This window comes from Ornithorhynchus anatinus, chromosome 13 (assembly GCF_004115215.2).
Source record: "Ornithorhynchus anatinus isolate Pmale09 chromosome 13, mOrnAna1.pri.v4, whole genome shotgun sequence".
In the NCBI taxonomy this organism is placed as follows: Eukaryota; Metazoa; Chordata; class Mammalia; order Monotremata; family Ornithorhynchidae; genus Ornithorhynchus; species Ornithorhynchus anatinus.
In genome coordinates, this window is record NC_041740.1 from 630,530 (window position 1) to 655,197 (window position 24,668).

The following is a 24,668-nucleotide window of genomic DNA, read 5'->3' on the forward strand; positions in this document are numbered from 1 at the left end:
GGCTCCTATGCAAGCCAAAAGGAGGGAATTGCAGGGAAGGGGAGGGAACAGCAGTAGGGGCAACTACAGCATGTACCAAGAGCCCACTTGGCGCAGTACTTGGTGGTTGGGAAGTACAGAACAATAAAAATGACATTTTCCCTGGCCACGAGGAGTATCCACTCGATCCACATCCACAATGGAGACACACAAGTATCTACAACCCAAGAGTTCCAAGTCACTGCCGTTATGGAGAAGGACTGCTTCCAAAGAACTTGGGAATCAGGTCATGGGTTCTAATTCTGACTCTGCCACTTGTCTGCTGTGTGACTTTGGGCAAGTCACTTAAGTTCTCTGGGCCTCAGTTCCCTCATCTGTAAATTGGGGACTGAGACTGTGAGCCCCGCATGGGACAAGGGACTGTGTCCCACATGATTTGCTTGTATCCACCCCAGTGCTTAATACAGTGCCCGGCATATGGTACGTGCTTAATAAATACGAAAATTATTACGGTAACTATTGTTTTGGACAGAATGGGAGCCTCTGTCTGACCTCACCCCCAACCCCAGGGCTCTTCCCCGTATTGCCAGAGGAGTCATGGACAGGAAACAGTTCTGAGTGCAGACCAAATGACCGGGACACGCTGGACGGACATGGAGACACACACACACACATCCTGCCTTCCCCACTGCCCAGACTGGGTGATCCACACAGAAACCTGCAGTTCTGGCAATGATGCGGGACCCAACATGGCAGCCAAGCACCCCAGGAGTATATGTTCACCCCAGTCCTGGCTTCCACGCTGGATGGACCAAGCACTCGGGGGGACTGCGGTCCTACCCACAGCATCCCCACCCCGTGGGCGTTCTGCCCGGTGCTCTGCTCACATTACCAGCTGATTAGGGGAGACAACGACCCAGGGCATCGCCTGTGAGCTAGACACAGAACGGAAAGCAGAGCAGAGGGGGCTGGTGGCTTCTGGGGCGCAATACAGAGCCAGTTCAGTACAACCAATCGAGAGACGGCAGGCGCTCGTCCCAAACAAGTATCGCCATTCCTGCAGTGTTTTCAAACGAGCGATTTAATAAAAGTTACAATGAAAATACCCGTATTCACTATTGTCATTTCTCTTCTTACAAAGATCCTACTGATTCTCCTGGCCCTGAGAGAGCCGTATTGCTTCATTCGCGGACAAGCCGCGATGGCCAGCCAGAGCGGCTCAGCGCCGACGGGCCTCGGAAGGGTGAGGATGGGCAGGGTGGACAAGGCACGCCGACCAGCGAGGCCCCACCGACGTTCCCGGATAGGCAAGACCACGCTGGTGTTCCCAGATTGGGGAGGCCCCGCCGGCGTTTCCCTGCCGGTAGTTCATAGGGACTTCAGACGCTCCCAGCTTGCGGGATCCAGGCCCGCTCCACTCGTTGCGTGTGCCGGCTCCAGGCTTTCCATCAGCAGGCGGTGGCTTCCACCCGAGATCCCTCCAGCGGGTCATCTGGCTGTCCGGCGCTCCCAAGCTCACCTGGCCGCCCATGGGAGCTACGGTGGTGATGACCCCCTCCACGGAGATGCCGGGACCCCACCCGGTAAGAAACATTCATCCACAAACGGTTAAGGCAACGACGACTTTTGGTCTCTGGTGCTCACAGGTGCTCGCGGTAGTTACAGCCATGTTGTCGCTGGGGGCCTCCACAGCCTTCCGGCACGAGGCCCTTAATCAGCCCGGCCATGCCAGGCGATCCCGGGTTGGATCCGTTCCTCTGGAGACACTGGGACTTGGGGTGAGGGAGTGCCCCACCTGAGCGGGCCTCTCTGCTCCGGGTTTCCAGCACTTATTCCCAGCGGTTCCGAGCTCGGCTGTCGGGATGGCCCCATCTCCAGCAGGGGGCATGTCTTTTGGCACCAGGGTGGCGCCTTCTGGAGGCCGACCCGAGGCCATCTGGGCAGTGGCCACGCTATCCGGATTAGCCGCCTGGAGCCCAGCGACGAGGGACAGTTCTCCGCAACGGCGCCGGGTACAGGCATGGAGGCAGATTGGTCGCCTACCTCCAGTGAAGGGAGAAGGGTACTGAGAGGAGTCATTTCCTTCCCCGCTCCCATGGCCCTGTGAGAGGTCACGATCCTGCCCCTTAACTGGCAGTGGCAGTCACGGGGAGCATGGGTGTTTGGGGACTCTGCCTGCCCATAAGACCTAACCCTGGGGCCCAGTGGGCCTGGCTACCCAGAAGGTTTTTGACTGGACAGACCTTTCTCATCAGTGACTAGATTGTGTTCCCGGCCCCCGCCCTGGTCACGGGGCGCTCGAGTGCTGGCGCCCGGGCAGGGGGCTTGAGTAGGCACGTGCAAACCCCTTTTTCTGGGGGAAGACTAGGGGTAGGAGACCAACCTGCCTTCATCCCTGACAGCTCCTTGAGGGCAGGGATCGTTTCTACCAAGGCTACTGAACTACTCACCCAAGCACTTAGTCCAGTGCTCCACACACAGCAAGTGCTCAATAAATACCTCTATCCGATCGATCCCGCCTGTCTCAAAGGGCCCCGACGGGCGCAGGCCCGGCCCGTTCCCCGGGCCGGGCCGGAGCGGGGAGGAGGGCCGAGCCAGGAGCCTCCATCACCTGCCTTGGGGACTCCCCGCTTCCAGATCTTGGCTTTTGGACACAAGTATTGGCTTCCCTTCCCAGCCATCTCAGGGCTCTGCAGAATTCCCCTTTCCTCCTTTTTTGAGCATCTGCACAACAAAGACTAAGAGATGCCTGGAAAGATGCAGTGTACAAAAATGAACTTTTATCTTAAAATAACATTCAAAAAGGCACTTCATTTGATAGGAAAAGAGTCCAGAGACAGGTCAACTGCTCTAAGCGCAGGAGGGGCAGGGTTAAAAACGTCTGCATAGTGGGGAAGGGGGGACAGGCGTGGCCCCTTTCAGACACAAGCACACGCCACCACCTAGCCTGGCCTTTCCCACGGGAGGAGGCGGGCCGAGGATGGTGCGAGGAGTCCGCTCGGCAGATACGTCCGATCCATTCCGAGAGTCCCTCCGGGAGACAGAGAACTCTATCTTCATCCCGGTGGCCCAGGAGGGCAGAGGCGTCGGCACGGGCCGGGGGGAGAGGGCGTTGGCGACCGCGGCAACGAGCTACCTGCCGCCCAGCTTGTGCAGGGTCCCGTATACCTCCTCCTCCCGGCTCAGCCCCTCGAAGAAGGGGAGGAGGTCCAGAAGCTCTGTGTCCGTCATGTCGTCAAACCACGACTGCACGGGGACCTGCGGCAGGGAAGGGAACGCGTCAGGAATGATCAGCGGGGCGCTGGGGCCCGGCCGGGGAAGGCTTGGGGCCCGCTGGCCGGGCAGTGGCGACCGTGGAAGACCAAACGCCTCCTCCTCCTCCTTCTTCTTGTCTGGGCCCAGTCCCTCCTGGGAGCTTCTGACTGCTGGGGCGGGGAGGAGGGTGCGTCCTCATCATCATCAGTTTGTAGCGAGTGCCCGGGAGCAGAGTGCTGTACTGGGTGTTTGCAGTGTGGAGAGCGCTCTGCAGGGCACCTACTGTGTGCTAAGCACTGTACCAAGTGCCAACTGTGAACGGAGCAGTGTGCAGGGTGCCTACTGGTTGCAAAGCATTATCCGGGGTACAAGCTGGGTGCAGAATGCCGTACCGGGCACCTGTGTGCAGTTTATACTGGGTACTTACTGGGTGCAGAATGTCTTACTGCGCACGCTGCACTGGGGGAGGTGGAAAGGAAAGGGGGGTGAAGGGACGGGGAGAGGGGCAGGGACCGGGGGCAGGATCTGAGCACCCTCCGGCCAGCCCGGGAATTCCCACAGTCCCCTCACCTTCACGATGGCTAAGTGCAGCTCCTCCTCAGAGTTCAGGGTCCGAGGTCAGGCCCGTGCCCTCCACCCCCCTGCCCTGCCCCGAGCACTCACTGCGTTCTCAGGGTGGAAGATGTAAGACGCAGGCGAATTGTCGACGATGATCACCTTGCTCAGCTCCCGCCCCAGGCGGCTCAGGTCCTTGACGTAGTTCCCCCGGTGGAAGACACAGGACTCCCGGAAGAGGCGGGCCCGGAACACCCCCCAGCGGTCCAGCAGGTCAGCCACCGGGTCGGCGTACTGCAGCCACCGGCCAGCCGCCCACGGCCGGAGGGAGCAAACGGCATGGCGTCATCAGGCTTGGGTGGGCCACCCCTATGGCCCCAAAGCACCCCCCGCCAGCCGCCAGCCCTTTCACCCCAATGCTCTCGGCAGACATAAGGTGGGAAAGGCCCAAGGCTCTGTTGCCTGATGGAGCGTCCAGGGAGCCCAGAGCCACTTTTATCGATGGGTTCCCGTGGCACACACGCTCAAGTGCCCCACGAACGCTGGGATTTGAAATCAGCGTGTGCCAACGCAAGCTGGGAGCTTCGAGGCACCGCAGAAAGCTGCCGGTCAAGGCTCCCCCAGGGTCCCGACTCCCCATAGAGGGTACTCCCCATCATCCCCGTAGTCACTGGTTGCGTCCAAGGGTGGACTCTGGGGAGACAGTGACCCCCCCGGCTCTCCATCCAAGAGGAACGGCCTTCCCGGACAGCCGAGCCGGGTCCCACTGTGACCGTGGCAGTGTGGCCGCCTCCCACGGAGGCACGCGGCCTCGCCTGCGCCTGCCGGCGCCGCACTAAGCCAAGGCCATATGGGACATGGTTGCCATGGAAACCCACCCCACCCACACTCAAGCAGAGTGGCACCGGTCCCACGCTGGAGCGGGAGAGGAGGGGAGGGATAAGGGAGGCACCAACTAAGTGTCATTGGTGGAGGGGGGTATACAGGACACCTGTCATGCCCCATCCCCAGCAAGAATCCTAGTCCCCAACCCCCCTACCTAGGGTGCCAGAGCCACCACCCCCTGCCCCCAGCCCCCGCACACGACCAACCTTAGCCAGACTGGCGGTGAAGAGCACACACTCAAAAAGCTGTCCCATCCTCTGCAGAAACTCGTCCACATGGGGCCGCTTGAGCACATATACCTGAAATGAGACAAGTCGACAGCAATTGGTGGATGTAGTGGGTGTGGGCGGGTCCATGACTGCGAAGCCCTGGGTCCCCTGACCAGAAGCAGCATGGTGCTGTGGTTAGAGCACAGGCCTGGGAATCAGAAGACTGTGGGCTCCAATCCTGGCTCCGCCACTTGTCTGCTGTGTGACTCTGGGCAAGTCATTTCCCTTGTCTGGGCCTCAGTTCTCTCATCTGGAAAATGGATTGAGACTGTGAGCCCCAAATGGGACAGAGATTGGGTCCAACCCTATTTCCTTGTATCAATCCCTAGCGCTATGTACGGTGCCTGGCACACATAGTAAATGTTTGACAAATACCACAATTATTATCAATACTATGATTATTACTATTATTGTTATTATTATGAGCTTGGACCCGAACAATGGTCTGTAGGACTTGGGGACAGCTATTTTCCCCTGAATCTGACGGCCATTTTCGGGGTGGGGGAACTGCCCATCCAAGCTGCTGGGGCCCTGGTCACAGGGCATTGCGACCAGGGCCTCTCCAACCTCCAGTCAGCCCCCACCTGCCCCCAGGCCTGTAAAGGCCTGAGGTGAGAGAGTGTCGGAGCCTGGGGGTGAATGGGACTGAGCTACGCTAGCAGAGGCTGATGGGGATGGTGAACCGGGCCAGACCAAGGACCCTGCCCTGTGGAGCCCCAGAGGCCATTGCTCCCCGAGTTAGAACAGTCTGGTTTTCAGAAATGGCAGCTGGGGGAGCTTCCCTGAAACAGGACCCTTTCACCCTGGCAAATCTGCAGTGCTGATGGCACTTAATGGGCTTTCCATGGGAAAGCCCTGGGTGGGTATGGTGAATAAGACCGGACTCAGCCCCTGTCCCCATGGGGCTCCCAGGGTGCAAGGGAGGGAGAGCAGGGATCTCATCCTCATTGTCCAGAGGAGAGGAAACAGAGGCCCAGAGAGGTTAAGTGACTTGCCTTAGGTCACCCAGCAGGCTAGAGGCAGAGTCGGGACTAGAACCTGGGTCTCCTGATTCCCAGTTTTCGATTTCACCCCCTAGGCCTTGCCGATATACAAAGCAAGTTCTTCTAATGGTTGTTTTTCATTTAGAGCAGTGCCCACCGACCCATTGGCTCCATTCGGAACCCCGCGGTTTGGGGCGAGACAGAAGCCCCGACGGGCCCCAGATCTGCCGTTCGGGTCGGTAACCCCCATGCTCTCGGCCTCTGACTTTCTTGAGCAGAGGGGAACTGGGTGGGAGTCCCAGGCTCCCTGGGCCGAGTTGCTGTGGCCGCCCCCTGGGGCAAGTAACCGAGAACAGGCCAATCTGAGCGCACACAGCCTATCCTGGATTACTTGAACCAGGTCGCAGCCCAGGTGCCCGCCGGCGCCGGGCCTGACTTGAGCTGGGAAAGGCCTGGGTCCGACTGCCGGTTTGGTCTCCTTCTCCACAGCGAAGTGCACCCTGTCCCAGTTGGCAGAAGGCGGCAGGTGTGAGGAGCACTTTGGTAAAGGCTGGTTTCGGCACTGGCCGACCTGAAGTGCGGGCGCTGGGGCTCACCTGATGGACCGTGCCGTCGATCTCCACCGGCACGATGAAGTCAGCGTTGCTGATGGGCTAGGGAACAAGAAGGAAAACAGTGTTTTCGAAGCCGAGCTCCATTAGAGAAGCAGCGTGGCTCAGTGGAAAGAGCCCAGGCTTGGGAGTCAGAGGTCATGGGTTCGAATCCCAGCTCTGCCACTTGTCAGCTGTATGACTGTGGGCAAGTCACTTCACTTCTCTGTGCCTCAGTTACCTCATCTGTAAAATGGGGGTTAAGACTGTGAGCCTCACGTGGGACAACCTGATGACCCTGATCTACCCCAGCACTTAGAACAGTGCTCTGCACATAGTAAGCGCTTAACAAATACCAACATTATTATTATCCCTCCCATTAGCCACCACCCGCTGCCCTTTTAACCCTTCGGGCCACCAAGCTCTGGTGGGCCGCTCACCCCTCACGCCCTTCAGGGTGGACCTTCCACACCCTGGGACCTAACCCGCTCTCCAGCTTCCTCTTACCTGTAAATTATCCCAGTGCCTACCACCCCTGCTAGACTGAAAGCTCCTTGAAGGCAGGGACCATGTTTTCTAACTCCAATGCACTCCCCTGAGAGCCTAATATAGTACTCATTGACACGATAACCTCCTTGAGGTCAGGGACTGTGTCTACTCACTGTGCTGTACTCCCCCCACCCCCCAGCTCTCTATACAGTGCTCTGCAAACACAGTAGACCGTGAGCTCCGTGAGGGATGGGATCGTGGTCTCTAACGCTATGGTATTCCCCAAAGGGCCCTGCAAGTACTCCGCGTACCAGTAAATTCTGTACCCAAGGTAGGGACAGTGTCTACTGTATCTTTTCTACTCTCCTCAGTGCTTTGTACAGCACTCGGCATCTAGTAGACTGCAAACTCCTTGAAGGCAGAGATCATGCCTCTAATTCTGTGGAACTCTCCCAAGGGTCCCGCAGGGTGATGTGCACACAGTAGATTGTACACTCAAGGGGAGGAACAGTGTCTACTGATTCTGTTGTGCTCCCTCCAATGCTTACTATGGTGTTCAGCACCTAGAAGGCTGCAAACTCCCTGCAAACTCCTTGAGGGCAGGGATTGAGAAGCAGCATGGCCTAATGGACAGAGCAGAGGCCTGGGAGTGAGAAGGACCTGGGTTCCACCACTTGTCTGTTGTGTAACCTTAAGTAGATCATTTCACTTCTCTGGGCCACGGTTACCTCTTCTATAAAGTGGGGATTAAGACCGTGAGTTCATGTGGGACAGGGACTGTGTCCAACTTGATTTGCTTGTGTCTGCCCCAGCATCTGGCACAAAATTAGCACTTATTAAATACCACTATTATCGTTACATTATTATGTCTGTTTTCTCCCAAGCATTTAGAGCACCACTCTGCTAGCAGTAGGCACACAATGAACGAGCTAGATCGAATGACTGACCGCCGCTTCCCAGAGTCAAACACAGCGACATCGCCGAGAGCAGGACCGGGCTTTCCGTCATTACCTTGAAAGAGCTGTGCACTAGCGTCTCGTCTAAGTCAATGACCACACACTTCTTCCCGTAGTCTGGCAGGGTCAGCTCAGGGAGCAGGAAATTAGCTGGCGGCTGGAGGAAGAAACCAGAAGAAGCCAGAGGTGAAGCGCCCACACGGCTGGCTGCCGCGGTCCAGGTCTCCAGCCCGAGCCCGCTGACCACGGTTCGCCGGGGGACATTTGGTTTCGAGCTCTCAGGTGGTGAGAGGGAAAAGGCATGGAAAAATGCTCCCAAGTCACCTGGGGATGGTCCTGGCTCTGCCGTCCCCAACCTCTGCCCCCAAACCGCACTGCGGCGGCCCACCCGGCCACCCCCCGATCCAGAAGCTAACAACCGTTGGCCCAGCTCCCCGGCTCACTGCGGGCGACGGGGGCACCCTGATAGAGCAGAGAAATACGTACGCTGGGGATGGGGATGACCTGCATCCGATCTCTCTGTGGAAAGAGAAGAAAAACCATCACGGGCATCGGAGACGGCTCAGGCTTCTGACCTCTCTAACTCCGTGGTCCACGCCCACGCCCGCACGCGGCCAAGGACAGCCACCGTCCACCTCGGAGGCCGGGTCACCAGGCTCGCAGCGGGGCCCTGGAGCCTGCGTCAGCGTACGACGAGGGAGCCGGGGTTGGCGAGGAGGAAGAAGGGGCGGGGAGGGAGGGGGCGCAGAGGAGGAAACATTTGTCCGAAGTCTGGCCGCTCCTTGCGGGGGCCGGGGCGGGGGGGGGGGGCTTACACCTCCCTCACGCCCACACAGGGCTGCACCCGCATCAAGGACTTGATGCCCGAGGACGGCACTCGATGGTCTGAGCCCGCTGGCGGTGGAGGGCTGTCTCCCTACGCCCCTCCCCAAAAGAGACCCTGGGCATATGGGGTTCAGTCTCTTTGTCCTCTTCTAATCATTCAATGAGTTAGAGGCGGAGTCGGCCCTCACGCACATAGCCTCATATTGCGGGTTTCCCCTAGCTCTGATTTATTTTAACACCCATCTCCCCGAGAGGACAGACTGGAAGCTCCTTGAAAGCAGGGATCAGGTCTACCAACCTTCTGCAGGCCTCCATTCTCCTCCACCAGTGGCGGCAGCACACTGGCATTGTGGGCCGAGGGGGTTTCGGCACGGTAGTGGCGGAAACAGCAGAATAAGGAACTGAAGATGCTTCGTCGCCGCTGCTTCTTCGAGCTGATGCTGCACTGGGGCACTGCGGGGGCAAGCATGTATCAAGTCAGAGAAGGCCAGTGTCTCCCGACCCCCTGATAGGGCCCAAACCCACGGGCGGTTCCCTTCAATTCCTGCAGGATCAGAGGGACTTCTGTGGATTCAGGATGCTCCAGCCCTGGGCCTGCCTCCCTACTCTGCCCAGGGAGGCTGGTGGAGGATCAGGGAGAGGAGGGCAGCCGACTCCGGCCACGGGGAAAGCAGACCCCGGACCGGTGGCCCTCGCTTTTTCCGAGAGGGCAGGAATGGCAGCCGGAGTGTAGAGCACCCCTTTATGGACAACGTGGGATGGCCGGGCTCTCTAGGGGAATGGGCAGATCCTGTCCTGACCTGACCGTCCTCTCTGGGGGAGATGGGACAGACTCTCAAAGGCCAGGAGGACATTCCAGCTGGCCTTGGGACCGTCCCCGTCTAGAGCTGTGGCCCTGGCCCTCCCCTCCAATCCAACTCCACCTCCCATCTTGGTCCCGCCCCTACAGCCCGTCTCCACCCTCTAGCCTGGTCCCACTCCTGGTCATTTTAGTCTCCGGAAGTAACCACCCCGCACAGCCAGGGCAAATCGCTCCTCCGCAGGCAGACCGGGCCCAGCTGCACGGGTCAGTCACGGACACCCACCAACCCCTGCCTGCCCGCCCGTGCTCTCGTGCCCACGACTCACTGCTCCAGGGGACCTCCTGGTGTTCCTCCAGTTGTCGCCTCTAAAACCCGGTGAGACGGAATGACCCCACCCCCGGGGGTGGGGGGCCTGAGGGGAACCCGGTAGGGCCGGCTCCTCCTTCGCTCCCCCAAGTCTCAGTGCAGCACTCCTCTCGCCGTGGACTTTCAGCCAGACCACTGACTGGCTGCCTGGTTGCTCTGGCCACACCGCTCTCCTCCCTTTTGCTTCGGGCCTGCTGGCCAGGTCCAGGCTGGGGCCAACTAGCCCAGCCAAGGCACCCGATGCCCAGAACGGTGACGTCTGACCAGAAAGGTGGCTAGGGGAGCCCTGCAGGGAGACAAGTTTGGGTTTCGCGGATTGTGCATGTGCTGTGATGCGGGTGAGCCAAAACAGGTTCCCATCTTCGGCCTGGGGGGACCGACCTGTGCAACTGTGAGCAATGTTCCCCTGGGTGTTGAGAGGCAGTTGTGGCTTAGTGGACATAGGCCTGGGAGCCAGAAGGATCTGGGTTCTAATCCTGTTCCGCCACGTCTGCTGCGTGACCTTGGGCAAGTCACTTCACTTCTCTGGGCCTCAGTTACCTCATCTGTAAAACGGGGATTAAAAATGTGAGCCTCACGTGGGACAGGGACTGTGTCCGATCCCACTAACTCGTATCTATCCTAATGCTTAGAACAGTGCTTGGCACATAGTAAGCGCTTAACGAGTACCATTATTACTATTATTATCGAGTGAGACTGACAGACTGTCGGGCCCAGCACTCTGTTTCCACATGGGCACCGGGGGGATGCTGGGAGGGCATACGTGCTGGTCAGTCTCCTGGACACCTGCCCTTGGGATCATGGGTGGACCACCTGACACCCCTGACTCTCCTCTCCTCTAGGCCGGTGGTTAGATGGAAGTGAGCAGTACCAGGGCCAGCCTGGGCCCATCCCGCTCACGGTCCTGCCACCAGGAGGGTCAGTGGCTTCCCCTGGCCAGCTGGACATGGCCATCAGCAGGGCCAGGCCCCAGGGACATCACTCTGTTGGCTGGCTGCCAGGCCATTCACAGTCCCCAGCCCATAGAGCACCTGTGGATCGGGGGGTCAATCCCTCCCACCCCGTGTCAGGGCCCAATACTGGGCCAGTACCCCCAGCCTACGGGGACCCGCTGCCCAGGATGGTCCTCAGGGTGCACCATCACCTCAGTGCCAGCAGAGAGGAAGATGGGTCACTCAGCTACTTTCTACTGACCTGCTTCAAGGGGCAGCATGGCCTGGAGGAGAGACTGCAGGTCTGGGAGTCATGGGACCTGGGTTCTGACCCCAGCTCTGACAGGTGCCTGCTATGGGCCCTTGGACAAATCACTTGTCTTTGCCTTAGTTTCCTCATCCATAAAATGGGGATTCAATTCCCATTCTCCCTCTCCTTTAGACTGAGAGTCACCTGTGACAATGGGACTGTGTTCAAACTGGTTGTCTTATATCTACCCCAGCCCTTAATACGGTGCTTAGCACACAGTAACTTCTTAACAAATACCATCTTTTTTCATTATCATCTCCATAATGACCTCCCGGAATAACCAGGAAAGCCAGGAAGTGAGGGTAGAAGTATCTTTTCAGCACTGACTCCCCCAGTTCAATGCTATTAAATGACATTCTCAAGCACTTATTACAGTGCTCTGCATCTAGAAGGTGCTCAATAAATACCACTGACTGATCCTGGCCCCCAGACAACAAGGACTCTCCCAATGAGAGTGAGCACTGAGCCCATACACTTACAGAACAAGTGTCACACAAAGTTCTCTGGGCCTCAATTCCAGGGAAGCAGTAGATAATAGTAGAAAGACCATGGGTCTGTGAGTCAGAAAAAGCAGGGTTCCAATCCCGGCTCCACCATTTCTCTGTTTCGTGACCTTGGGCAGGTCGCGTACCCTCTCTACACCTCAGTTACCTCAACTGAAAAATGGGGATTCAGACTGTGAGCCCCATGTGGGACATGGACTATTTTCACCAAGGTGAGCTTGTATTTAACCCAGTGCTTAATACAGTGCCTGGCACTCAAGCGCTTAACAGATTATGAGCTCGTTGTTGGGCAGTGATTGTCTCTGTCTGTTGACGAACTGTACATTCCAAGCGCTTAGTGCAATGCTCTGCACACAGTAAGCGCTCAATAAATACGATTGAATGAATAAAATATCATAAAAATCCTCAACTTTCCCTGGCTTTTGGGGGAGAATATAAACCTCCTTCCCCTAAACACTGAAAACAAGGCCTCTGTGAATATTTCCGATGGCTGGGTCCCCCGCCCAATTCCCAATCGCTGGGGCCCCTCCCCAAAGAACTATGTTTCCTGCACGGGTAAACCCGAGGATCTCTGAACTCCACAAAGGGGACTTCAACACCGGATGATGATCCTCTTGGGGCTGAGTCCTGTGGCCGAAACGGATCCATCGGGCCGCCGCCCCCGCGGGGCTCATAGCCTGGGAGGGAGGCAGAGAAGGAACCCTAGATCCAAGGTGGAAATGGGAGACACCGAGGCACAGAGAGAATGAAGTTCCTGTCCAGAGTGAGCCGGCAGACCGGGAAAAGACCGGGGGCAGACCGGGGGCAGACCGGGGACAGACCGGGGACAGACCGGGGACAGACCTGGGACAGACCCGGGACATGAACTCGGGGCTCCCACTCGCAGAGCCTCCCTCTCTCCACTAGGCGGCGCTGCCCTCGCTGTATCGAAGGGCAAATTTACCCAATTTGCTCCGTCGAAACATCCTCCCAAGCCCCGCGCTGGTTTGAAGCTTCAGCTCATCCCCAAATCAATCAATTGTACTTATCGAACGCAAACTCTGACCGGTCTCGGTGGCTGTCTTGATGATGATGGTATTTGTTAAGCGCTTACTAGGTGCCATGCGCTGTTCCAAGCGCTGGGGGAATACAAGGTGATCAGGTTGTCCCACGCGGGGCTCACAGTCTTCATCCCCATTTGCCAGATGAGGTCACTGAGGCTCAGAGAAGTGAAGTGACTGGTTCAAAGTCACACAGCTGACAAGCGGCGGAGGCGGGATCAGAACCCATGACCTCTGAGTCCTAAGCCCGGGCTCTTTGCACTGAGCCATGCTGCTTCACTCAAACTGAGGGACTCAAATCCCTCAATTCAAACATCCAAACATTCCCCCCACACCTGGATAATAATAATAATAACTGTGGTATTTGTTAAGTGCTTACTTTGTGCCCAGCACTGTAATAATAATAATGTTGGTATTTGTTAAGCACTTACTCTGTGCAGAGCACTGTTCTACGCGCTGGGGTAGATACAGGGTAATCAGGTTGTCCCACGAGAGGCTCACAGTTAATCCCCATTTTACAGATGAGGTAACTGAGGCACAGAGGAGTTAAGTGACTTGCCCACAGTCACACAGCTGACAAGTTGCCGAGCCAGGATTCGAACCCATGACCTCTGACTCCCAAGCCCGGGCTCTTTCCACTGAGCCATGCTGCTTCCCTAAGCGCTGGCGAGGGTAGAAGCAAATCGGGTCGGACACGGTCCCTGTCCCATATGGTGCTCACGGTCTCGATCCCCATTTTACAGATGAGGGAACTGCGGCACGAAGAAGTGAGGTGACTTGCCCATGGTCACAGAGTAGACAAGTGGCGTAGACAGGATTAGAACCCATGACCTTCTGACTCCCAGGCTATGTCATACTGGATCTTGGGGAAGCAGCGTGGCTCAGTGGAAAGAGCCTGGGCTTCGGAGTCGGAGGTCATGGGTTCGACTCCTGGCTCTGCCACTTGTCAGCTGTGTGACTGTGGGCAAGTCACTTCACTTCTCTGTGCCTTGGTTACCTCATCTGTAAAATGGGGATTAACTGTGAGCCTCACTTGGGATGACGTGATTACCCTGTATCTACCCCAGCACTTAGAACAGTGCTCTGCACATAGTAAGCACTTAACAAATACCAACATTATTATTATCTCACAAATGAGGGGCAAGAGGAGCCTAAAGGGGGTCAGTACTCTCTCCCCCTGCTTATGCTGGCTTCCTATCCGTTACCTATTTTAAGGTCTGTGGTCAGGGATCACGTCTATGAATTCTGTTGTACTTTCCCAACCAGTTAGTACAGTGCTCCGCAGACAGTAAGCGCTCAATAAATACCATTGATTGGTGAAGTGGGCATCCCTTACTCACCCCAGGGCGAGGGAGGGTGCTGAGGGCCTGCTCCCCCAAGGACAGCTTCCCGTTCCCTCCCTCAGCCGGAACCCTCCAGTTGGGCTTCCTAGGAACCATGGATGCTGCCCCGAATACGTCCAGTCCAGCTGCCCATCCCCCTAAGCCTCCTCAATCAATCAGTGGTATTTACTGAGCACTTACTATGTTCTGAGCACTGTTCTAAGCGTAGGGAGAGTACAATACAACAGAAATAACAGACACGTCCCCTGCCCATATTAGGCTTAGAGTCTAGAGGGGGAGACAGATGACAAATAATGAGCCGAGCAGGCCGTGGGAGTCGCAGTGCTGAACGACGCGTCAGTCGCAGTGCTGGGTGGCGGGTGCACCAGTGCCAACAGTGAGCGCTCAAGAAATACGATTGAATGAATGAATGAACTGCAGATGTTGCAGGCAGCAGCGTGCAGTCACACACCCCAACGAGGCTTTAGGAAGCAGCGTGGCCTTGCAGAAAGAGCCCGGGCCTGAGAATATGGGAACCTGGGTTCTAATCCTGGACCTATCACTTCCTATATGACCTTGGGCAATTCACTTCACTTCTCTGGGTGTCAGTTTTCTCATCTGTAAAATGGGAATTCAAAACCTGTTTTCCCTCTGAGTCAGTTAGTCCCTGATGGGACAGGGACTGTGTCTGACCTACCTTGCATCCACTCCAGGGCTTAAAGCAGAGCTTGGCACATACTAAGTGCTTAACAAATACCCGAATCATTGTTATTATTTCCCCATGAAAGCTCTTCAGGGGGCACGGGTCTCCTTGGGGATTTCCCCCACAGCCAAGAGCCTGGAAAAGCATCCTCCCCTCTCAGCCCCACAGCACTTATGTACCGGTCCTTATACCTTGCCATTTTCCCATCTTTATGATTATTTCTATGACCGTCTCCGCCCTGGACGGCAAGATCCTTGTGGGCAAGGATCATGCCTACCAACTCAACTGTACTCTACTCTCCCAAGCGCTTAGTACAGGTCTTTATACACAGTAAGCACTCAATAAATACCATGGAAGTATTGATAGTAAGTGCTCAGTACATATGAGTGATTGACTGACTGATTTCTGTTCCTGGCCCTGCTGGAAGGCCCCTGGGAGAAATGCTTGAGCGGTCCCTCTCTGGCTGGTGCTCGCCCCCCACACACCTCCCCCTCCTCCCCATGTACGCCTGCCACAGGTTCCTTCCCTTCCCATGTCCCGCCCCCGCCCCGGCTGCAGGTTTCCTCCATGCTGCGACCCTGAGATGAATGCATCATTCTTTGCTGCTCCAGGAGGGCCTGACTGTCTGTCTGGAATTCCTCCCGGGACGGCGGTTTGGAACGAGGCTGGGACAGGAAATTCTGTGCAGGCTGGGCATACGTAACATTCCTTTCCCGCCCCAGAGAGCGGCCCACAAACAAACCTTTCTTCCAGTTCAAAAAAATAGGCGAAGGCTGACTGCAGGAGCTTCCCAGCCACATGGCGGCCTGCTGAGACCCAGGCTTCCTGTTGGGAGCAGAGTGAGGCCCCCGCCCAGCTCGGCGGGAACAACCCTCTCCGGGACTGCCGGGACACTCTTGCCCCTTGGATCAGCACCCCTCCTCCGGCCCCAGGGCGCTGGAGTGGAGCCCTTGGTGCCCCTGGCCCTGGAAGGACCGGGCACCACCGGCTTCCCCGGGGGTAAAAATAATAATTATTAAGCGCTTATTCTATGCCAAACACTGTTCTAAGCGCTGGGAGAGATACAAATTAATCAGGATGGACAGAATCCCTGTTCCACATGGGGTTCACATTCTTAATCCCTCTGTTACAGATGAGGTAACTGAGGCCCAGAGAAGTGAAGTGACTTGCCTCAAGTCACGCAGCAGACATGTGGGAGAGCCAAGATTAATGGGGCTCCTGGGTTCTGGAGGGGGAGCACCACCAGAGAGGGGAGGTTGGCGTTTACCAAGCCAGAACTCCACAGGCCACCGCGGGGGCCACCGAGAGAGGCCCACAGGCCAGGGCACAGTGCGTGGTTCAGCAGGCGGAGTGCGAGGGTAGGAGGCATGAGACCCCCAACCCTAATCCCAGCTCAGCCCTTGAACGGCTGAGTGCCCTCGGCCAAGATGCTCTCCCTCTCTGGACCTCGGTTTCCTCCGCTATCCTAAGAGGATGAGATACCTGCTCTTCCTCTCTAGTAGCCTGCGGGGGCCCCGTGGGGGTCAAGGACTGGGCCTGAAGCCATTCACTGGTTTGGCAGGGTAATCGGTGGCACCTGGAGGTACTCCACCTACCCCAGCACTTAGCTGGGGGACTTAGATCACGGAGGTGGAAAGGCTTCCGAACTGAAAGGCAACGGGGATTAGCGACACCCCACTCTCAGCCCCACAGCAGTTGATGTCCACAGCCTTAATTCACATAAACGTCTGTCTCCCCTGTAGACTGTAAGCTCCTTGGGGGTAGGGTCGTAGTGTACTTATCCAAGTCCTAGCAGTGCTCCGCACACAGTGAGCGCTAAATACTGTTCATTGATTTACTGATTGATACAAGTGAACCAGGAAATATTCCTTACAACAAAGCCAGGCCCGTTTCTGGGAGACACGGTCCGGGCTCCGTTTCCGAAGATGGAGAGGCGGGGTGCACAGCTGCAAGGGGCCCACAAACTCCAACTAGCCAGGAGAGCTTCTGCAACTTCCCAAAACACCCTAGTGATTCTGCTCACTTTCTCAGACCATTGAGAAGAGACCAAGCCCCATATATCTCTTTTAAAAAATCCCTAAACCCTCTGGGTGGGAGGGAGGGAGGGAGGCCAACCCCCTGTCTCCGGACAGACCAGGCAGACAAGGGCTTATCCCATTATCTCTGAGCTTAAGGATGGTGATAACGGCATGTATTAAGTGCTTAATAAGTGGCCCGCAATACGGTAGATATAAGATAATCAGATCATCGACAGTCCCAGAATGAGCTCGGAGTCTACAAGTGAGAGGGGATAAGGTACTGTATCACCATTTTATAAAAGAGGTAACCACGGCACAAGGCAGTTAAATAGCCTTGTCCAGGGTCATCCAGCAGACAAGTGGCAGATACAGGACTAATAATAATGATAATAATAATGGTGGTATTTTTTAGTGGTAATTATTATTGTTAAGCACTTACTATATGCCAGGCCCTGTTGTAAGCGTTGGGGTAGATACAAGGTAATACGGTTGGACACAGTCCCTGCCCCATGTGACTTTGGGCAAGTCACTTAACTTCTCTGTGCCTCAGTTCCCTCATCTGTAAAATGGGGGTGAAAACTGTGAACCCCACGTGGGACAACCTGATCACCTTGTATCCTCCAGCGCTTAGAACAGTGCTTTGCACATAGTAAGCGCTTAACAAATACCACTATTTATTTATGGGGCTCACAATCTTAAACCCCATTTGACAGATGAGGTAACTGAGGCCCAGAGAAGTGAAGTGACTTGCCCCAGGCCACACAGCAGACAAGTGGCAGAGCTGGAATTAGAACCCAGGTCCTTCTGACTCCCAGGCCTGTGCTTTATCCACTGGGCCACGCTGCTTCCCAGATTCCCGACTCCCAGTTCCACCAGGCCATGCTGCCACCTGAAGGGGTCAATTCCACCTTAAAATCAGACCCAGCACATTGTTCCCGGGGTTCAGCTACTAAAGAAATAAAAAGGGAAACTTCTTAAAGAGCAACGGCAGATTGGGGACCCCCGGACTGGACCCCAAACCTCGTCGGCGTCGCCTGGTTCTCTCAGGGACAGACACGTCTGCCTCTCGCTGGGGTTTCCCGCGGAGGCCCCGGCTCCTGAGAACCAGTCGCACTCCTGAGGATTTTAACCTAATTAATGTCGATAATGAGCTTTACAAATACGAGCCATTTTGTCAACAGATGCCACGCTCATAAATACCGATGCACCCGAGAGCGGGGAAGACTGGTCTCCGCAGGGAGACCGCCTGGGCTTTCTGTTCACAAAGCCAGGCTGGGCGGCCAAGCTGTTTTTGTGACCCTGGTGGGGATGGGGCCAGCGGTGGTGAAATGTTGGGGGGTTTGTGTTTGTGTGTGGTGTGGGGGGAGGGCACACATGCAGCATAACAAAGGCTGGGGGCAGTGTCATCAACAAATGCAAAGGTCGACAACTTTGTAACCCAACCATGGGCGGTGGGGGGGGCTTGGGGGAGCCAGGTGTACATTCAATCGTATTTACTGAGCGCTTACCGTGTGCTGAGCACTGTACTAAGCGCTTGGAAAGTACAATTCGGCAAGAGACAGAGACAGTCCCTCCCTAACAACGAGTATGTGTGTGCGTGTGTGTGTGAGAGCGAGCGAGCGAGTGCATGGGGCCAGGAAACGGGAGGACCTGATTCTCATCTGTTGCCGAACTGCACATTCCAAGTGCTTAGTACAGTGCTCTGCAAACAGTAAGTGCTCTATAAATACGATTGAATGATCTAGGCCCCCACCAATTACTTGCTGCATGACCCTGGGCAAGTCATTTGCTTCCCCGTGCCTCAGTTCCCTTATCTGTAAAATGGGGATTCGGTACCTGTTCTCCCTCCTACTTTTTAGACCGTGAGCCCCATGTGGGACAGGGAATATGTCTGACCTGATTAACTTTTATCTAAACCAGAGTTTAGATAAGTGCTTAACACATATTAAGCACTTAAATACCATAATTACTGTGGGAATTATCATTTACTGAATCTCTGTGGTGGGCAGAGCACTGAGCACTTGGGAGAGTGCAATAAAGATCCCTTCCCTGCCCTCGAGGAAAGTCCCCAGTATATAGTGCCCTGTATTTAGTACTTGGGATAGTACAATAGACAGGATCCCTGCCCTCCAGGAGGTTAGAGTCCACTAAGTGCAGAGGACTGTATTAAAGAGCTTGGGTAGGGGAGTGGGGAGGGGTATGAGGGTAAAGTGGGGAGGCAAACACTGACAGGAGGAAGGAGAGAAGGTGGGGATGTTCAGAAGAGGTCCAGGTGATTGAGCACACTAATTGTGTAGTTGGCGCTCAAGAACTGGGGTGGTAGGGGCTAGGAGGACTGCTGACAGTTCCCTAGGCAGTTACATGGGGCTCCATCACTCGGGGGATGTGTGTGTGACTGTGTGTGTGAGATTGTGTTATGCATTTGCACGGGTGCATGTAGGGGAAAAGCCAGGATTAGAACCCAAGTCCTGTGATTCCCAGCCCTGGGCTCTTTCCACTAGGTCACGTTGCTTCTCTAAAGGGGGTCCAGGGCCAGGTGGAACCTGTCTTCAGGCAAGATGGGTGTGTGGGTAGCCCCATGAATGTGAGCTGCCTTTGGTCAGACAAGAAGAGGAGAAGATAGGCTGTGATGACCCCGTGAAGATGCTGGAACTGGGCACTAGCTCCCAGAAAGTTCCTCCCTGACTCCTGGGGAAGATTTCACAGGCCAGCCAGGAGTCCTGGGTGAGCACCGGCCGTCATCCGCTGACGTCCAGTCGGGGGCTGACGACTGAGTCATCTCTGCTGGGGGTGGTCAGGGCCAGTCCCCAGGTCCTGTGAATGTGGACCGAGACTTGGAGAGCTCCTGGGCGCCCAAGCCCACACCCCAGTAACCCAGTACAGACCATTCAACATCTGACTACCCCCCAGTGACCTAACATACACCATCCATCCAACAGTCCCGACTCCAGCCCTGACTCTCCCCCAGTGACCCAGCACGTTCCATCCAACTGCCCTGATTCTTCCCAGTGAGCCAGTACAGACTATCCAACACCACTGATTCTCCCCGGTGACCCAGTATGGACCACCCAACACCCCTAACTCAGTTGTGTGCCCTCTGAGCAGACGCTCAGATTTCAACTACACAGCTCAGGGACCAGAAAGTGGTGGGAAATCCCCTGGCAGGCTCCAGCACCCAAGCCCCAGCCCCACCTCAGGAACCTCATTCGGGAGGGGATGTGGTGGAGGTTAGGACTGAGGTGGGCCGGCCTGTTGGCGCTACTGGGGGGGGGGGTCTCGAGCCCTGCTGGCACCCCTCCGCCCTCCTCCAGCAGCTCCTTCACATATCTGAGCCAGTCCACATTGGACCGAATGCTACCAGACAGCAGGCGAGAAGGGGTTGGTTCCGCTTGTACTGTCCTCTCCCGAATACCTGGTATAGAGCTCTGCCCGGAGGCGGTGCCCGGTACCTAGCCCAGATGGACTGATTCCGGGGCTGGCGTCCAAGAGGATGGCTCTGAGGCCCCCTGAGATCGGGGGCGGATGTCAACAGGAGGGAAGCCTCCAGCCGACCTGCCGGCTCCGTCCACCGCTGGCGGGGGAGGGGTACGCCTTGGCCACCTTGACTTCCGCTCCACCTGCACCCCGTGGGGGCAGAGCAAGGAAGAAGGGAGGGTAGCGCCGGGAGGTCTGGGCCGGCCTGGCAGCGTGGCGCAGTGGAAAGAGCACGGGCTTTGGAGTCAGGGCTCATGAGTTCGAATCCCAGCTCTGCCACTTGTCGGCTGTGTGACTGTGGGCAAGTCACTTCACTTCTCTGGGCCTCAGTTCCCTCATCTGTAAAATGGGGATTAAGACTGTGAGCCCTACGTGGGACGACCCGATTCCCCTGTGTCTACCCCAGCGCTTAGAACAGTGCTCTGCACATAGTAAGCGCTTAACAAATACCAACATTATTATTATTATTATTATTACCGCTGACAGAGATGGCAGAGCCATGATGACCGACGCCCCTCCGTGCCACAGCCCCGACCCCTCTCTCCACCACGAGGAGCCTGGAAAATGCACATCACGGAGCCACCGCTGCCGCCTCAGCCGTTTCCGGGTGCCGCGTGCCATGTGGGCGGGCGGCCACCCTCCGCGCTGGAAGATCTGTGCCCGGAAACGTGGAGCGTCTCCTAGCAACACTCCAGCGGCAGCTCCCCACCTTGGCTCCCCCCGCTTACTGGAGAAGCCACCGATACCGGTCCCTGGGGGCTCGAAGGAACTGGGGGAGTTCGGCCCCCTCTTCCGGCCCCGGTGGCCCAGCCCCTCGCCCCGCCTGACCTCGAGGGGATGACCAGGACATCTGAGGGGCTCGCTACCGCGTCCTCCCCCCAAGGCCAGGCCAACCTGGACTGGCTGCCTCAGGTGCCCTGGGCTGCCCTGGCCCTATAGGTTGCCCTGGGCTGCCAGGGGGCCCCTCCATCAGGGGCTTAACTTGGCTGAAAAGGTCAGGGCTGAGACAAGGGCCAATAAGAAAGGGTTTTTTGTCTTTGTTTTTTAACTGTATTGGTTAAGCGCTTACTATGTGCCAGATGCTGTACTGAGCACTGGGTTAAATACAAGCTAGAAATGTTGGGACACAGTCCATGTCCGACATGGGGCCCATGGTCTTAATCCCCATTTTCCAGATGAGGTAACTGAGGCCCAGAGAACTGAAGTGACTTGCCTAAGGTCACATAACAGACGAGTGATGGAGCCGGGATTATAAACCAGGTCTCTCTGAGGCCTAGGCTCTATACACTAGACCCCACTCTTCACAATGTTGGTTTCAATGTTGGCAGACCTGCCTGGGGCCCAGGGACAGACACAGGGTCCCACTCTCCATGTGAGCATGAAGTGGCCAAAAACGCCTCCCCATCGGCCCTTCGGCCCACCCATGCACAGTTAGCATGAGACACTTCTCCCAGTCCACCCAGCCATCCCTCCCCACCGCCGTCGACCAGCCCTACGGATTAAGTGTCTACTGTGCGCACAGCACCATCTGCAACACGTGTTAGAGCCCAGCAGCGGCCCCTGCCCTCCACAGGCTCCCAGTCTAATGGAGAGGCCGGGGAGGCACGGTTGGGTGACGACTGGTGGGAGCAGACGGGAGGACGAGGAGGGAACCCCCGCAGGGGGAAGGGGGGAGGATGGGAACTCAAAAACATCCGAGAATCGGAATTGACCTCGGCTACTACTTCAAGGCACGCATCACATTTGCCCAGCAAGGTGAGCACGGGATTGGCCCGAGTTGAAGACAAGGCCTCCGCACATACCCCCCAACTCCATCCCGATCCTTAACAGGAAACTGGACATCATCACTATGGCCCCAACTCACTGAAGAGTCAAAGGTCACACTCAGGGGTCAGAGCGAAAACTAGAGGGAACAGTGACCCTTGGCTAGAAATAAAGGGGAGGCGGAAAGGGCTGGGGAGAGCTTCTGAGACTGAGACAAGAATCCTGTCCGTCTGTCGGGAAAGGATGGACACCAGGAACTGCACTCCGGCTCTCAACCCAGGAGCCAGCTGAAGGGCCTGGTCATTTCGCAAACTTCCCCAATAAGGGGAAGCTGCTCCCTCAATTCCCACTGCCCCACAGGCTCCCAGCCCAGACTGCCTGCCACGCGACTTCAGTTCCCAAGCTGACCCCGGCCACCCCCCAGCTCGACACTCATCTGCCGGGGGTCCCAGGACAGTGCCGCTTGGGACCACCCGGAAAGCCGCAAGTCCGCTCAGTCGCCCGTCGCCACCGGCCTCAACCGGACATTCTGGGCTTCGGTCGCCTCTCCCGCTGATGGATGCTTTTGCTTCCACTCCGAGGCAGGAAGTGAAGGTTGCCTCGGCTGACCCCGCCCGCTCAGCTCTGTGTGGGCGTCCACCACGGCTGACCGGGGCCGGCCTGGATGAACCGGCTGGTGCCCCTGCCTTCTGTTTACCGCGGCCACAGACGGCCAAAGAAATCCTCCCTGGACAGGTGCCCAGTCAACTCGCGAATGGTGGTGGAGGCGGCCCTGGGTCTCCAGTTTACGCTTGCTCGCAGAGAATGGGGAGAGAAGAGCAGCCTCAAGACGAGCAAGCTGCTTCCTCCCTCCTTCCCAAGCCCTGCAGTCTCACTTCACGCCTACCCTCGATCCCTGGAGAGAGAAGTGAGCAATTACTTTGCTATGGTTTTAAATCCATCAGTGGCATTTATTGAACACTTGATCTAAGGAGAGCACTGTACTAAGTGCTTGGGAGAGCCCAGTAGAGTAAGATAAAGATCGCCCTCGCCCCTCACCCGCCGCCCCATGGCTGGCAGTCCCCTCGGGGTGCAAGCGACTCCGGCTGCGGAAGGTAGGGGGGTGGATGCAAGCCTTCTTTCTCAGCTTCCACCTTGTCCTTCCTGGGTTTGCTCCACCCTAGGAACCTCTGCTCTCCACAGGTCATGCCGCTGTACCTCTATCTTCGAATCCGAGGATTTCCAGGCTGGGGGGGGGGGGGGGTCCCAGGAGGCCAAAAGCTGACAGGAGACGGTCTCGGGGAGCCACGGGTAGAGGGGAGACAGAGGGTCCTGAGCATCATGGTGTGGTGGACAGAGAACAGGCCTGGGAATCAGAAGGTCATGGGTTCTAGTCCTGTTTCCACCACTTTGCTGTGTGACCTTGAGCAAGTGGCTTTACTTCTCTGTGCCTCAGTTACCTCATCAGTAAAATGGTGATTGAGACTGTGAACCCTACGTGGGACAGGGACTGGGTCCATTCGATTTGCTTGAATCCACCCCAGTGCTTAGTACAGTGCGTGGCACAGAGTAAGTTTCCTTAACTCCTGGACTGTGAGCCCGTTGCTGGGTAGGGACTGTCTCTATCTGTTGCTGAACTGTACCTTCCCAGCGCTTAGTACAGTGCTCTGCACACAGTAAGAGCTCAGTAAATAGGACTGAATGAATGAACGAATAAGAAAGGGGTCTCGGGAAGCACTAGGGAGCCACGGAGTGGGGAGGGGAGAAGAGGGAGGGGACCATGAAGGGGGGGGTGCACTGTGCCATGGGGCTGCCTTGAGCGCAGGGGCACACCCGACCCAAAACCCCAAACCCGCGGAGGAGGAGGAGGCCGCTCGAGGGCTCGGGACCCCCCTGGGGGCGGGGTGAAAGAGGGACGCCCTGGGGGCGAGGTGAGAGAGGACCCCCCCCGGGGGCGGGGCACTAGAGGGAGCCCTCTGGAGGCAGGGCGAGAGAGGGGACGCCCCGGGGTTGGGGCGAAAAGGGGACCCCCTGGAGGCGGGGCACAAGGGGCCCCTGTGACCCCGCCCCCATCCAGCCCCACCTCCTGCCGCCTCAGCCCACCTCCACCACGGCCCACCCAGAGGCCTGGCCGGTGTCTGACCGGGGCCTGAGGAAATAATAATAGTAATGTTGGTATTTGTTAGGCACTTACTATATGCAAAACACTGTTCTGGGCGCTGGGAGAGATACAGGGTCATCGGGTGGTCCCCCGGGAGGCTCAAGGTCTTCATCCCCATTTGACAGATGAGGTCACTGAGGCCCAGAGAAGTGAAGTGACTTGCCCACAGTCACCCAGCTGACAAGGGGCAGAGCGGGGATTCGAACCCACGACCTCTGACTGCCAAGCCCGGGCTCCTCTGGGAGGAGGCGGCCGGCGGGGTTGTTGTTGCAGGTGGGCGGCTGGCAGCGGGGGCTCGGGGGAGCCCAGGGGACTGGGACTCACGACACTCGGGGTCGGGGCCAGTTCCACCCCGCCCCGCCCGCTGGGTGACCTGGGGCAAAACGTCAAACCCCTCGAGGCTTTGGCGGCTTCCCCCGAGCTGGGGCGTCAGGGGTCATGGGTTCGAATTCCGGCTCCGCCACTCACCAGCTGTGTGACTGTGGGCAAGTCACTTCACTTCTCTGG

The 24,668-nt window shown here is 57.0% G+C and overlaps 1 protein-coding gene and 1 non-coding gene across 3 annotated transcripts in view; both read right to left on the reverse strand.

Annotated features, from left to right (window-relative positions):
* Positions 1-1,041: 1,041 nt before the first annotated feature.
* CTDSPL (CTD small phosphatase like) overlaps positions 1,042-24,668 on the reverse strand; it is a 37,655-nt gene continuing 14,028 nt past the window's right edge. Inside the window, exons 1-8 of one of the 2 annotated variants that reach the window (XM_007665640.4) lie at positions 9,915-10,241; positions 9,085-9,239; positions 8,448-8,480; positions 8,017-8,118; positions 6,523-6,579; positions 4,881-4,973; positions 3,898-4,083; positions 1,042-3,237 (exon numbers count right to left, since the gene is read on the reverse strand). In XM_007665640.4, coding sequence (XP_007663830.1) covers positions 3,112-3,237; positions 3,898-4,083; positions 4,881-4,973; positions 6,523-6,579; positions 8,017-8,118; positions 8,448-8,480; positions 9,085-9,239; position 9,915 — 753 coding nt within the window. In that variant the 5' untranslated portion in view covers positions 9,916-10,241 and the 3' untranslated portion in view covers positions 1,042-3,111. Of the gene's footprint in view, positions 3,238-3,897; positions 4,084-4,880; positions 4,974-6,522; positions 6,580-8,016; positions 8,119-8,447; positions 8,481-9,084; positions 9,240-9,914; positions 10,242-24,668 lie in introns of those variants that run through there. The other variant, XM_029077744.2, reaches the window with a different exon arrangement.
* On the reverse strand, positions 6,262-6,322 carry MIR26-2 (microRNA mir-26-2). The gene has a single exon (NR_127408.1). It is a non-coding gene; the product is annotated as a microRNA mir-26-2 (primary transcript).